The sequence below is a fragment of the Oryctolagus cuniculus genome, chromosome 4, assembly GCF_051225735.1.
Source record: "Oryctolagus cuniculus isolate XC-2025 breed Fujian yellow rabbit chromosome 4, ASM5122573v1, whole genome shotgun sequence".
NCBI classification, from domain to species: domain Eukaryota; kingdom Metazoa; phylum Chordata; class Mammalia; order Lagomorpha; family Leporidae; genus Oryctolagus; species Oryctolagus cuniculus.
Window position 1 is genome coordinate 130,436,616 of NC_142870.1, and position 13,269 is coordinate 130,449,884.

At 45.3% G+C, this 13,269-nt stretch overlaps 1 protein-coding gene across 1 annotated transcript in view; it reads left to right on the top strand.

The window, feature by feature from the left end:
- The first annotated feature begins 1,128 nt into the window (after window positions 1–1,128).
- Window positions 1,129–13,269, top strand: part of CLRN1 (clarin 1) — a 43,457-nt gene continuing 31,316 nt past the window's right edge. The window contains exon 1 of the mRNA XM_002716269.6: window positions 1,129–1,523. Coding sequence (XP_002716315.1) covers window positions 1,271–1,523 — 253 coding nt within the window. The 5' untranslated portion in view covers window positions 1,129–1,270. The remainder of the gene's footprint in view (window positions 1,524–13,269) is intronic.

Genomic DNA, 13,269 nt, shown 5'->3' on the forward strand with positions numbered 1-13,269 from the left:
CCTGATTCTGGCTTTCTGCTAGAGCAGACAGTGGGGGGCAGCAGTGATGGTTCAAGTAATTGGGTTTCTGCCACCCATGAAGAAAACTGGGCCCCTGGCCTTGGCCCTGGCCAGCCCTGGTTGTTGCAGGCATTCACGCAGTGAACCAGCAGTTGGGAGTTTCTCTCTCTCTCTCTCTCTCTCTCTCTCTCTGTGTGTGTGTGTGTGTCTGCTTCTCAAATAAACAAAACAACCCCAAAAAGCAGCTGTCACTGAATCTTGAACTTCTGTTTTCAGGTCTTGATAATTCCAACAAAGCCACCCTGCCACTCCATTCTTGTTCAGGACTTTGTCTCATCTCCCTAACGGGTGATCTCTGTAGGATCCTTGCTCCCTGGGGAGAACTCTGAGAGCTGTCCTTCTGACCACAGTGCCTCTGTCTTTGATGATTTCCTGAGCTTTACAGACTGTGGTACTTTTTGAGCCCAGAACCACATTCCTCTGCTATTATCCTGAAGCAGCCAAAAGCTCTACAGAAAAGCATTCAAGACGCTAGATAGTTACATCTGCAGCCCCACATAGTCTGTGTGCAATGAGGAACTGGAATCAAATTCTCTACTGATAGATCAGCTCTAAAGCATAGATCACATAAAGAAATAAAGTTAGGAAGACAAGCCCCTGGGCTTGGCCTAAGGCACTTCATATCCACAAATAGCTCAATTCACTGGATTTATGCTGCTACAATTAAAATTTCTCAGAATCAATTAATTACGAACACACAGGCATACTTTCTTCGTACCTCTGCCAAACCTCTCTCCCCCCAGCAAAAGAAAAACACATCCATAAGGGAATTTCTTGAGTTGCAAAAAATGTGCTCTAGGAGTGCAGCCTGTTACTGCAAGTTCCGACTCACCCAGGCTGGGGACGGGAGGCACCACTCAAGTTACACAGAGGACTCCATCTGTTACCTTAGACCTTTGTTACCTAGGGACACAAGAGGAGATACTCGAAGGCACGTTGGAAGTCTTAGTTTACAGATTCTCAGTCCAAAACATTCAAATTAGAGCAAAGCAGCAGCGGCGAAGGAACAAAGTCAAATACGCGGGACGAAGAAGCCATCGTCCACTGACATTGGACCTGCAGGGAGCTGCCGCCGACAGTGCAGGCGCGTTTTCAGCTGGGATCTGTGCGTTCAGCCGGTATAATAAATGCCGTCGAAGGGGCCGTCCCTGCTCCTGGCTCACAAAGGTCTTGCTTTCGAGCCGTGCCCTCGCAAAAGCCGGCGCTCATTATGCCAAGCCAACAGAAGAAAATCATTTTTTGTACGGCCGGAGTGTTAAGCTTCGTGTGCGCCCTTGGAGTTGTGACAGCCCTGGGGACGCCAGTGTGGATCAAAGCCACCATCCTCTGCAAGACAGGGGCTCTGCTGGTCAATGCTTCAGGGCAGGAGCTGGACAAGTTCATGGGCGAGATGCACTACGGGCTTTTCCACGGAGAGGGTGTGAGGCAGTGCGGGTTAGGAGCCAGGCCCTTCCGGTTCTCATGTGAGTAACAGATGCAATTTTTTGAATTACCGAATACTCTAGGGACGCTCTCCCAAGTGTTGCAGGAATGATTTTTTAGGAGTCTTGTGCTATCTGTTGAAAAACTTTCAAAACCTGTGTGGCTGATTTGAAATACCTGGGACTCAGCAATTTCTCCTTCCTAGTTTCTTTTTAAAATTATTTTATTCTTGCTTTTTAAAATTATGGTAGCATATAATTAGCTATTATGTAATTAAGGTTTTTGAAAATATAAGCAACTGAGATTCTTAACTATTCATATTTATGTAAGAAAATATGGGCTCTTTTTAAAGGGGGGAACTTGGGGAAGTAAGAAAGCTATAAGCAATGATCTTCATGCCTTTTGTTCTTCACAAAGGACTAACCCCCCTGCTTTTCCACCTTGATCTTGAGGTTTTGTTCCTATCTCCTTCCCCTTGCCATCCCTGCTAGGACCTTGGTTGCTGATAAATATTCTGTTTTCATTTTCAACCAATTTGGAATCACTTGGCTATAGAAATTTCAAATGATCTGCTGTGCTACCTGGGAAAGAAATAGATGCCTGTTTAGTACAGAACATTTGCACCTGATTGACCTTCAGATCATGCAGAGAGTATGAGACAGATTTTCCTGTCGTGATTTTTGCGAACTCCAAGTGTTATCCAGAGTGTTTTTAACCTGTTTATCCTAAGAAGAGAATTTTTAAAAAATTACCATCTGAATAGGCACCTCATTAAATGAAAATTAATAAGAAGTCATTTGTTATATCTCTCACAACACACATTCAGAAGTTATTATTATTTCAAAAGGGCTGGTTCGGAACAATCTTATGAAGACACAGCCAGTAAATTACTGCATAAATCACTCTTCAGGAAAGGAGGTTACCAACTGAGGCATTTAAAATGAATTATTATTTGCCTGGGATTTTTTTTTCCTTTAGTATAGGTAGAAAGCTCAATTAATTGACTTTATTATTAACATATGAAGTGTCTAATTAAATTTCAGTGCTGGCCTATTTCTATTTCTGCAACATTCCTTCTATCTTCGAAGCAGTCTTTTGGGCACCCACCTTCCACTCACATGGGTTACTAAAGTGATATGCATCTTCACGGGGCTCAAGAATTAGGCTGCAGCTTCTGGACACCTTCTTACCGACTACCCTTGCTGATGCACACACCAGCTCTTTCCACTGAGTGGCTTTAGTTCATTAAAGGAACAGGGCTCTTAGAGTTGCCTACATTTCCTGGGGGAGGGAGGGACAAAGCAGAACATCATGTGGTCTGCAATGGCATTAGAAAAGGAAAAAGGAAAAAAGATGAGTGAAATGATTTCACCATGAGCCACACGCAGCTAAAGCGTTGAGTAAAGCTTCTCGCCAAAGAATTTAGGCGACGGCAGGGAGCGTGCAGGGGTGTTCCGGAGCCTTTGCGTTTTCCCCAGTGAAATGAGCATGAACTCTACTTGTGCCGTGCGCCACGTTTCAGGATAAGACGCGTTCTGAACACTTACGGCACACCAAGCACTAGCGCATTCCCTCTCGTAGAATCCTCATACCCCGGGCTTCTGTGGCTCTGTGGATGTTGTTTGTGGTGGTGTCCTGTGCTGGCCCTCTCAGGTGCCTGTCCCGGCTTCTGAGGACTCACAGAAGTGGAAGGTTGAAGCGATGCTGTCTCCTATCTCACAGAATTGCAGTACTTCCCAGGATGACCTGAGCACGCCCGCCCCCAAGCCTGCTGACGATATCAAGTGTGCTCTGTGACAACCCTCTTTCTATACCGTGGACTACACATGTTAGCACTTATTCATTTGGGTGAGGCCCAGCAGAGTGTACTTGTAATGTATCTTTTTTTCTCCCTAAGCATAGAAATATCTCTTTCAATGGACTACGGGAGAGAGTTGGGAAAATTGTAGAATAGATAGAGCCACAGGACTCTCCAAAGAATATAACACTCATTAAATAAGCACCCTGCTTAATGTTAAAATTTCCCTCCAAGCCTATACCCCCACTGCAGTATAGTTTCATGGTTCACACCTTCCCATTCAAATGCCAGCCCCTGTCAATGATGCTCCCACAACGTATCCTTGAAAGAGAGTCCTCTGACATTCTTCCTTGTTAATATAAAGGAATAAGAGGCTTACCATTGTCTCAGTGGTGGCTTTCTTCCAGAAAAATCCAGGGACTTCCAGAGCGCTCAGGTTAGGGATTCTTCACTCTTCTTCCATAGCTCAACTTCTGATTGGAGCCCAGCTCATTCCTCAGAACTCCCTTCTTTCTCACTGAGCCTTCAGATAGTGATGCAGCAAACCTCGGGATCTGCAGAAACTTCCAGTGTAGCACGAATGGGAAGTCACTTAGCAAAGCATCAGTCACTTTTGTAATCATATTATCATCAGTTTGTATGACTATTTATGTTGATTCTGCTGAACCGATAAATGCTATCTTGCTTACCCAAACTTTTCATTTAGATCAGCATTAGGCAACAGAAATAAAATACAAGCCATAAATTAATGCAAACCACATATGTAACTTTAAATATTCTAGTAGGGGCCAGTGCCGCAACGCAGGGGGTTAAGCTGCTGCTTTCAGCACTCTCATTCTAAACGGGTGCCGGTTCAAATCCTGGCTGTTCTACTTCAAATCCGGCTTCCTGCTAATGCACCTGGGAAAGCAGTAGGGAGTGGTCCAAGCACTGGCCCAGCCCTGGCTGGTGATAGCCATTTGGGGAGTGAACCACTGGTTGGGAGATCTCTTTCTCCCTCTACCTCTCTCTCTCTCTGTAACTCTGCCTTTCAAATAAATAAATTAATTAATATTTTTAAAAAAGTTCTAGTAGCCATATTAGAAAATGAAATCATTATCTCACTTAATAATGATAATAATGTAAGATACATTTTAACTGAAGATATCCAAAAACATGACAGGTTTTCAAAAAGTTCATGGAAACGTGTATTGTGAAGAACTGTGTATGGATTTCAAAGTTTTTTGCACCAAAATAAATATCTTTTAATTCCATTTTCCACAAGCTTTTGGAAGTATCTCATACTATTATTTTAAGATATAATCATTATAAAAAATTTGAGATATTTTGCATTCTTTTTATTCTTGGTGCTAAGACTTTGAAATCCCACTTCTATCTTTTTCGTTTGTTTGTTTGTTTTGTTTTTTTTTGACAGGCAGAGTGGACAGTGAGAGAGAGAGAGACAGAGAGAAAGGCCCACGTCTATCTTACACTCAAAGCACACCTAATTCAGACAGCCACATTTCAAGTGCTCATCTCACTGGCTACAGTACTGAATAGCACAGATTCAGATGGAGACTCACTCTGAATAAGTTAACCACCAACAGTGTCAATATCCTAAATGAGTTTTTGCTTGGTTCTGCAGTGCAAGTCTCTGTTATTTTTATGTGCAATGTGTGTGTGCGTCACTTTAAAAAGCCAGATAAATGATATAACTGGAGAATGAAGAATGGACCAGAAAAATAATTTGGCAATGTAGTCATGTTTGTTCCTACTAAATGTCCCCTATTGACCACTCCCTCTCTTTTAATTATAACAAGAGTCTGCCCTGCCAGCATGCACAGCTATGCTGGGAAAACTTCCGCCTCATTTATTCTGCCTGATTCGCATCCATTTATGGGTCAGTGCCTCATTTTCTAGAGGTCACCAGCATTCATACCTAGCACACAATTTCATTCATTACAATGAAGGAATGTTTTCCTTTCAAAACAACACAACTGGTGGGCTTCATTTTTCCTGATATGTCACCTGTAAAATTTTAATGATGATGTTTAAACTCTAAGTGTAGCCATCAAGACAAAAACTGCCAGTTTCAAGCTCAGAGTGTGTGGGTGGGTTTCTGTTTTGGTGGTTTGAAACACTGCAAAACATCATCAAAATATGATACCCAAAAATCATATGGTATCAGTCATTCCTAGATATACTCACATATTCATTGCCAAGACAGTTCAATGAGCTGGTTAAAAAAAAAAACATATGGAATAATTTTTTTTTGAAATGTGAAAAATAAAATTTAACCAATCACGTATCACAGCTTGCAACTCTAGCCGTACTTTGAAAAGAATTTTAATTTGGATCGTAGGATTGAAAATTTGTAAAAAGCTTAACAGAGATTTAGCTTCGTTCATATTTTAGAACAGCAGTTTCTTTACCAAACAAAGCATATGACCCAGATTGCAGAGATGTTGAAACCACTTCTGTGAGCAGGTAGGCGGCTTCTCACAGGTATTTTGGGACAGAAGAGTTGGGACCCAGAGTCTCTGTGGCCATCACTGAGAGTTCGTGCTCTCCCTGCCGTGATCTCCTGCAAGTGTGACTTTTGTGTCTGACCTGCCCCAAGAAGGCCACTGGTCACCATGATGCACACCCTGCCCCTCGTCTATTGCTCTGCCCATGGAAGAACTTCAAAGGGCTACGATGCACCTGCTTCTGGCTTCTTACTGCCAATCTCTCCTGTACCTCTGTTGGTGCATGGCCTGTACAGAAGCAGGCAGGGGTGGGGGAAGCCTATGGAACTTACCTGGGAAGACCACCTCGTGAGGGAAGAGGGGAAGGAAGCCACTTGCAGCATCTCAGCCAGCAAGCATGGGCCCTTGTACCTTGCAGTGTAGGGACCTACTGCCTAGTCCCATCACCTGTTAAAATAGTCCAGCAAATAGAGGTTCTGTTTACCTCCCATTGGAACAAAGGTGCTTCCCAATGAAGTAGACAACAACAATGTGTGAGCAGCACTGGCGGGGAGGCAAAGAATCAACTTCCCTCAGCTGAACAATTCTCTGACCTCCCTAGACCGTGCCGTTCACCCGATTATTTCAAAACATCAATACTGTCAGTTTTGGGGTGTGTGTATTTTTCGTCAAGGAGATCCTAATCCCCAAGGAGGCAGGGAGTATATGAGGATACTTCCAAAAGTATGTGGAAAATAGAATTAAAAGATTGCTTATTGTAAGAAAATTTGAAATCTGTGCCATTTTTTCATAATACACGTTTTCCATGTACTTTTGGAACGTATTGTTCATTCGGGTCTTCCCTCAAACCAGGGCCTAGGGCAGTGCCCAGCACCAAGAGGTAGTTCTTAAACGATTCATAAACTGCCATCATTGGGATTAAGCTACCTAGATCGGAGGTACCCAGATCTATCGTTCACTAGGGACCTTGAGCAAATCCCAACGTATCACTAAGTTTCAGTTCTTGCATCCCTAAGTGACAGGTGAAACGAGGCGGTTTCTAACATCTCTCCCAGTTCAAATGCTCTGTGATCTGTATAATGAGGAGCTGGCTCCTCCAGACAAAGTCCTTGCAGCTTTAAACTCACACGACCCTTCTCCTCTCAGTCACTTGACGCCTCCGCCGACAGGATGCGGCTGCCGTCATTAGAAGTGTGCCTTTTCTCTGGTCCTCAAAGCATTCTGAAATAGCTACCGTTTGTTAGAACCCAGACAAATTTCATTATCAAAGGGAACGCTTCTTTTCTTCTCTGTCACAGCCTTTTACGTTCTGTGTGGGAAATTGCAGGTTGAAGACGGCGCAAATGAAGAGCGGGATGATTTGGAATTCTGAGGGGATGGGGTAGTAGGAGCTGCCGCGCGGGAGCGGGCAGACATGCTCAAACAATGGGGATGCTGGTGTCGAGGAAGCAGGGAAAGGAGAAGACGAACAACAGGGAGAAGCTGATCTGCTCCTCTCGGTTTTTTTCTTGCTTTGTTTTCCCTAGAAACCTCTCTTCCCTTTGCTTTTGCTGAATCCGATTTCTTAAACCGGTAACTGCGGGAAGTTAGGTATGCTCAGCGTGTTTGATATGACGATGGTATTCTTTATCTGCAAGGGGGATTTGGTACAGAAATTATTCTCTAATTGGTGAGAAACATGGGGAAACTACCTCTAAGAAACCTCCAGTCTTCCCTGTGTAGTCCCTCCCAGCCCCTAACAGCTATTGTCCAATGTTAAAAAAAAAAAAAATCCACAGGGGCTGGCAGTGTGGTGCAGCAGGTTAAGCTGCCATGTGCAATGCCGGCATGCCATATGAGCGCAGGTTCAGGGGTTGCCTGTTTCGCTTCTGATCCAGCTCTGTGCTAATGCACATGGGAAACCGGTGGGAGACGGCCCAAGTGCTTGGGTCCATACCACCCACGTGGGAAACCTCGATGGAATTCCTGGCTCCTGGCTTCAGCCTGGCCCAGCCCCGACCATTGTGGCCATTTGGGGAGTCAACCAGAAGATGAAATATCTCTCTTTCTCTCTCTGCCTTTCAAATAAATTAATAATCTCTTTTTTGAAATCTACAGAATCAGCTTTAAGAATGATAATTGTGTATTTGCACATGAGCAACCTCCCCCTCAATGAAACACACACACACATTTTCCTTCCCTTTAAATAACCCTACAACTGAGGCAGGCATTTGGCCTACTGGTTAACCTGGGAGCTGGGATGCCTTTACCCCATATTAAAGTGCCTGGGTTCAAGTTCCAATCCACTCCAAATTCTAACTTCCTCATAATGCCCACCCTGGGGGGTAGCAGATGCTGACTTAAGTAGTTGGGTCCCAGCCACCCACATGAAAGATGTAGATTGAGTTCCAATCTCTGGCCTTTGACCTGGCCCAGCCCAGGTCATTGAGGGCGTTTGGGGAGTTACCCAAATTGATGTGAGGTTGGGGGAGGGAGCTTGCTTTCTCTGTCTTTCTCTCTCTCTGTCCCTCTTATAAATAATAAAAATCACCCACCCCCCCTTGCTGACAGCTGGTACACTCATTGGCCTGAGCATATCTGGGAGATGAAGAGGAGGCCGCCAGTGCTGTTTGTGAAGCTCTGTGTGGCAGGTCCTAAGTGGGACTTCTACAGCCTAAATATGAAGGATAAACTTTACCTGCTGGAAGAGAACTCAAAAACTGTTCTCAACTTGCTGCACCACTTTCTCTCTCTCTCTTTTAAGGATTTTTATTTATTTATTTGAGAGGTAGAGTTATAGACAGAAGCAGAGACAGGGAGAGGTCTTCCATCCACTGGTTCACTCCTCAGTTGGCCTCAACGGCCAGAGCTGAGCCAATCTGAAGCCAGGAGCCTGCCGCTTCTTGGTCTCCCATGTGGTTGCAGGGACCCAAGCACTTGGAACTCATCTACTGCTTTCCCAGGCCATAGCAGAGAGCTGGATTGGAAAAGGAGCAGCCAGGACTTGAACCGGTGCCCGTATGGGGTCCCAGCACTGCAGGCGGTGGTTTTACCCCCTCCCTATGCCACAGCGCTGGCCCAGCTGCTTTTTCTTCTGGTTTTGAGAGTTGTGCATCTTCTGCAAGGACTTTCAGACATCTCAGAAGCAAAAAGTGCTTACCTCCACTACCTGTTTAACTGGTGTCTCACAAAGGCAGGCCATCTTGTACAGATGATCTCTAATCATTCCAGGGCAGGGGCTATGATGTTTTTGCTCCTGGACAAATATGGAAACTGGAAACACAGAGAGGTCCCCACGATATCCCAAGTCACACAGTCAATAGGTAGAACACTGCATCGATTTCAGGCGTGTATGACAGATCACACTCTTCCTTTTGACACATTTGTCTCCTTAGAATATGCACAAAAGATACAGAGAGATGAAGAAAACAGAAGATTGCCTTCAGTTTCACCGACTTTTTTTTTTTTAAAGATTTATTTATTTATTTGAAAGTCAGAGTTACACACAGAGAGAGAAGGAGAGGCAGAGAGGGAAAGAGATAGGTCTTCCATCTGCTGGTTTCCCTCCCCAGTTGGCTGCAATGGCCAGAGCTGTGCTGATCCAAAGCCAAGAGCCAAGAGCTTCCTCCAGGTCTCCCACACAGATGCAGGGGCCCAAGGACTTGAGCCATTTTCTACTGCTTTCCCAGGCCATAGCAGAGAGCTGGATTGGAAGTGAAGCAGCCAGGACTTGAACTGGTGCCCATATGGGATGCAGGCATTGCAGGCAGTGGCTTTACCCGCTATACCACAATGCTGGCGCCTCACCAATTATTTTTAAAATGATGTCTATGCCTCCCAAGAGTTCATCCTTATATATCTGTGTGATAGTATTTGGCCCTAAGACTTTAATTCATTCACTACCTCCTTATTTGAATTTCAGTGACTCTGGTGTCTAAATCCCAGGCTGTAACATTTGGGAAGTAAAATAATCAGCATAAGCCCATTTACCAATCTAGACTGAGCAGGACACATGCTTGTGGCCAGCCTGGGTTATGTGATTATATTTGTTGAAGACGACGTTTAGGTTTCAGACAGAGATACCTAATTGCACTTATAGTTAGCTGACAAGAACACAGCCAACCAAAATCTTTGTGGTGCCATCTTCAAAGTTAGTGACTTCCACTACAGCAGTGATTTCACCACACCCATGACAAAATGGCAGAATTTCCCACCGTGACATGAACAATTTCAAAGCAGAGTCAAGGACCAAAAGGAAAGCAGGCACATAGTACTCAATTCACTTTAAAAACGTCTATCTTATTAAGAGTCATGGAGTATAGTTAGAGAATTGGTTAAAATCTCATTTTTAAAAATTGAATTAAAAGCAAAAATTCACTTTTATCTCTGAAACATAGTAGTTACAAGCATATCAAGTTACAGGCATATTTTCTTAAAACAAAAAACTCTTCTATGTGAATAATGACAAACCTGCCTTTCCTCTAGTCGTACAATTAAACACCCAGCTGGGCTGTGGTGCGGCAGGCACACTTTTATTACAGGTATGATAGAAGTGACTAATAGCCAGTTTTGTCCCTGGCAGAGTAATTTATGCAGGGTTCATATTCTGCTCCCCCTCAGCACAAGGCCATTCTTGAGAGTTATTGTCCCAACAGAATCCTACCCCTATGGACTGGCGGCAGATAAATGGATTCTGGTATCAGAGACGCCTGTGTGCCAAAGCAGCTGAAATCCCAAAGACCCCGGGGGTGGGGGTGGGGTGAGATCCAGATTTATAGGTGGGGCTGCTCCTGGTTAGGCTGAGTGAGGTGGACACACTTCAGCTGAGGGCAGTACAGGCAAGGAACTGGGAAACTTGTCTTCCACTGTTCCATGCTATCATCAAAGCGCCTCCTTCTAAGGGCTGGTGTCATGGATTTCATTCTGCCTGATCACGTAGCCAGCAGAAGCCTGGCTGGATTCCTGGGTGTGAGATCTGGGGTGATGTGAAAGGGGATGAATGCATTGTGCTTATGTCAGAGAATGTCTTTTACTGGATTCTCATAATGACTGGCTGCACATGGGCTGCGGGCAAAGTCCGACCAAGAGCATTTCTGGAAGAAGAAAGCAAGCTTCCCTTTCACTCCCTTTCAAGAAAATGAATAGCTGAGCGCCAAGGGGCCGACACCTTCTCTTTTTTTTCTCACACACCCTTTCATGTGGAGAAAGGCAGGTTGGGAAGGAAAGCAGGGCCTCTGCAGCCACCTGTCTGGCTTTAATCCAGGAAGGAGTCGCTGCACTGTTGCTGACATCATTACCACAGGCTACCTTACTTCTGAGGGCTTCACAGACGGTGCTATCTGCATTGGACATCTGGCCAGATGAAGGCAAAAAGTATTGAAGAGCCCAGAGCCATTGGATCACTGGTCCATAACCCTGGCAGCATTTTAGGATCACCGGGGAGTCTTTAAAACTACAGATGCCACGTTCTACCCCAGATCAATCGAACCCAGATCTTGGGGACAGGGGCCTGAGGCTCGGATTGGTTGTACACCTTCCCAGGCAATGTTAATGGGCAGCCAAGGTTGAGAATTACAGAGGTGGTTGGTGGCCAAGACAGCTGGAATCAGGGGAGGCCAAGAGTTAGGGATGGGCGAGGCTACAGGAAGAAGGCTGGGATGCAAGGCTATGTTAGGCATTGTTTCTATGCCGTTGGGAGGTATTCTGGTCAAACTCAAGCTGGGACCCTGGGCTTCCACCCCTCCGCTGCCTGCTTCTGTGAAAGAGACTGCTTTGTCCACACCCACATGGCCTCAGAGGAGATGAGTGACCCGACAGGTGCATCGGCTGTAGGAAATGGAACGAGCTTGGCTCTCCAGCCCAGTTCTGCCCACCCAGTACCTGCCCACCCAGTTCTGGAGCCTGCTTCCTCACTGGTTGGGGCATGGGAGTTAGCTCTGCCTTTGACATGGAGCCTTCTATGGGTGATCCTGTGCCTGGCTGGTAGACTGCCTGCCCAGCCCATGCAGGAGGTTAAGAGGGCATGGCACACCATGCCACCCGGGGCCCTGGTCAGGGGTTCAGCACACTGAGCCACACATGACCTGACTGCTGGCAAGTGGCAGGAGCCCCAGGCACATTTCCCCCACCCCAGCTTCCTGTTGAAGGGCCTTGTAATTGTCAACCAGGTAAACAGCTCCTAGGTGTGACCCAGACCCATAAGGACCAACTGGAAGGCTACCTAGGCTATGTGACCCTCAAGCTGATTGGAGAAGCATAGAGGCGCCAGTACCTGCTTTATCCTATAGAATTAGTGTTGCTACCCTGAACTAGCTACTCCTCTTTGTCCTTTAAAAGCTTTTGCCTGATTAATAAAGGGACACATTCACCAAAACCGTCTCCAGTGCTTCTTGTCGAAGATGTTGTTGCCCCGACAGTGGGCTTCACAGCATGAGCCCACAGCCTTCAGCTCTCAGCCCTGCCTGTGACTGTGTGGACTAAGCTGGTGAATTGGGGAACCTGGTACAAGATCTAAGACAAGTTATCTAGTTTCTGTATCAGAAACAAAGCCGACAGGGGCAGGCATTTGGTGCAGTGGCTAAGATACCACCTGGGACACTTGCATCCCACATCAGAATGCCTAGGTTCGACTTCCTGCTCAGCTTCTGAGTTCAGCTTCTTGCTGATATGCCCCCTGGGAGGCAGTGACCATGGCTGATGGTTCAAGTGCTTGGGTACCTGCCACTCACATGGGAGACCTGGATTGAGTTCCTGGCTCCTGGCTTCGGCTAGGTCTGGCCCTAGTTCTTGTGGGCATTTGGGGAATAAACCAAAAATGGAAGATTCTCTCTCTCTCTCTCAATCCATCTCTATCTTTCTCTGTCTCTCTGCCTTTCAAAGAAAATGAAAATTAATATTTTTAAAAACAAACATGCTAAATACAGAAAGCAAGAAAACAAGCAAACATTTTGACCTCCATCTGTCCATCTCCCGTGGAAGGGCTCTGCTTCTTGCCAAGACTCTCAGGGGTCCCTTTTGGAGGTGTGTTTTCAGTCCTAACATCATTTTAGACAAGCCATTACAGAGACGGTCCAAGAAATTGCACACGGGAAGCTGAAGTGAGAAAGGGAACAATATGTCAGACAGTGAGTAAAATGTGTGACAGGTATCAAATAAGTAACTATAAATCTGAAGTTCCTGGATTATTTATAGCAATAGTCAACCTCCTGTTTAGAAAAAAAAAAGTCTAAGCTACAACACAGAAAGTTTACCTGAACTCCATGTAATTCAAGGACTCCTACAGGGGGCTCTTTGATCCCAATGCACAGAAACACACTCTGACTGTCTGTAGACCAATGTCCCGATGACTGTTCCAGAGATGTGAAAATGCAGGCATTCTCCCTACAGTGAGCTCTTACTTCTCCCCACTGTTCTCAGAGATACACCCTCCTGCTGTTCTCATGATGTTAAAACAAACTGGGGCAATTACTTAAACTTTACAAAGAGCTTCCATATAAGTAATCTCATTTATGTTACAGACTCTGTGACTTTTTATTTTAAATATTTATTTGAAAGACTGGCATA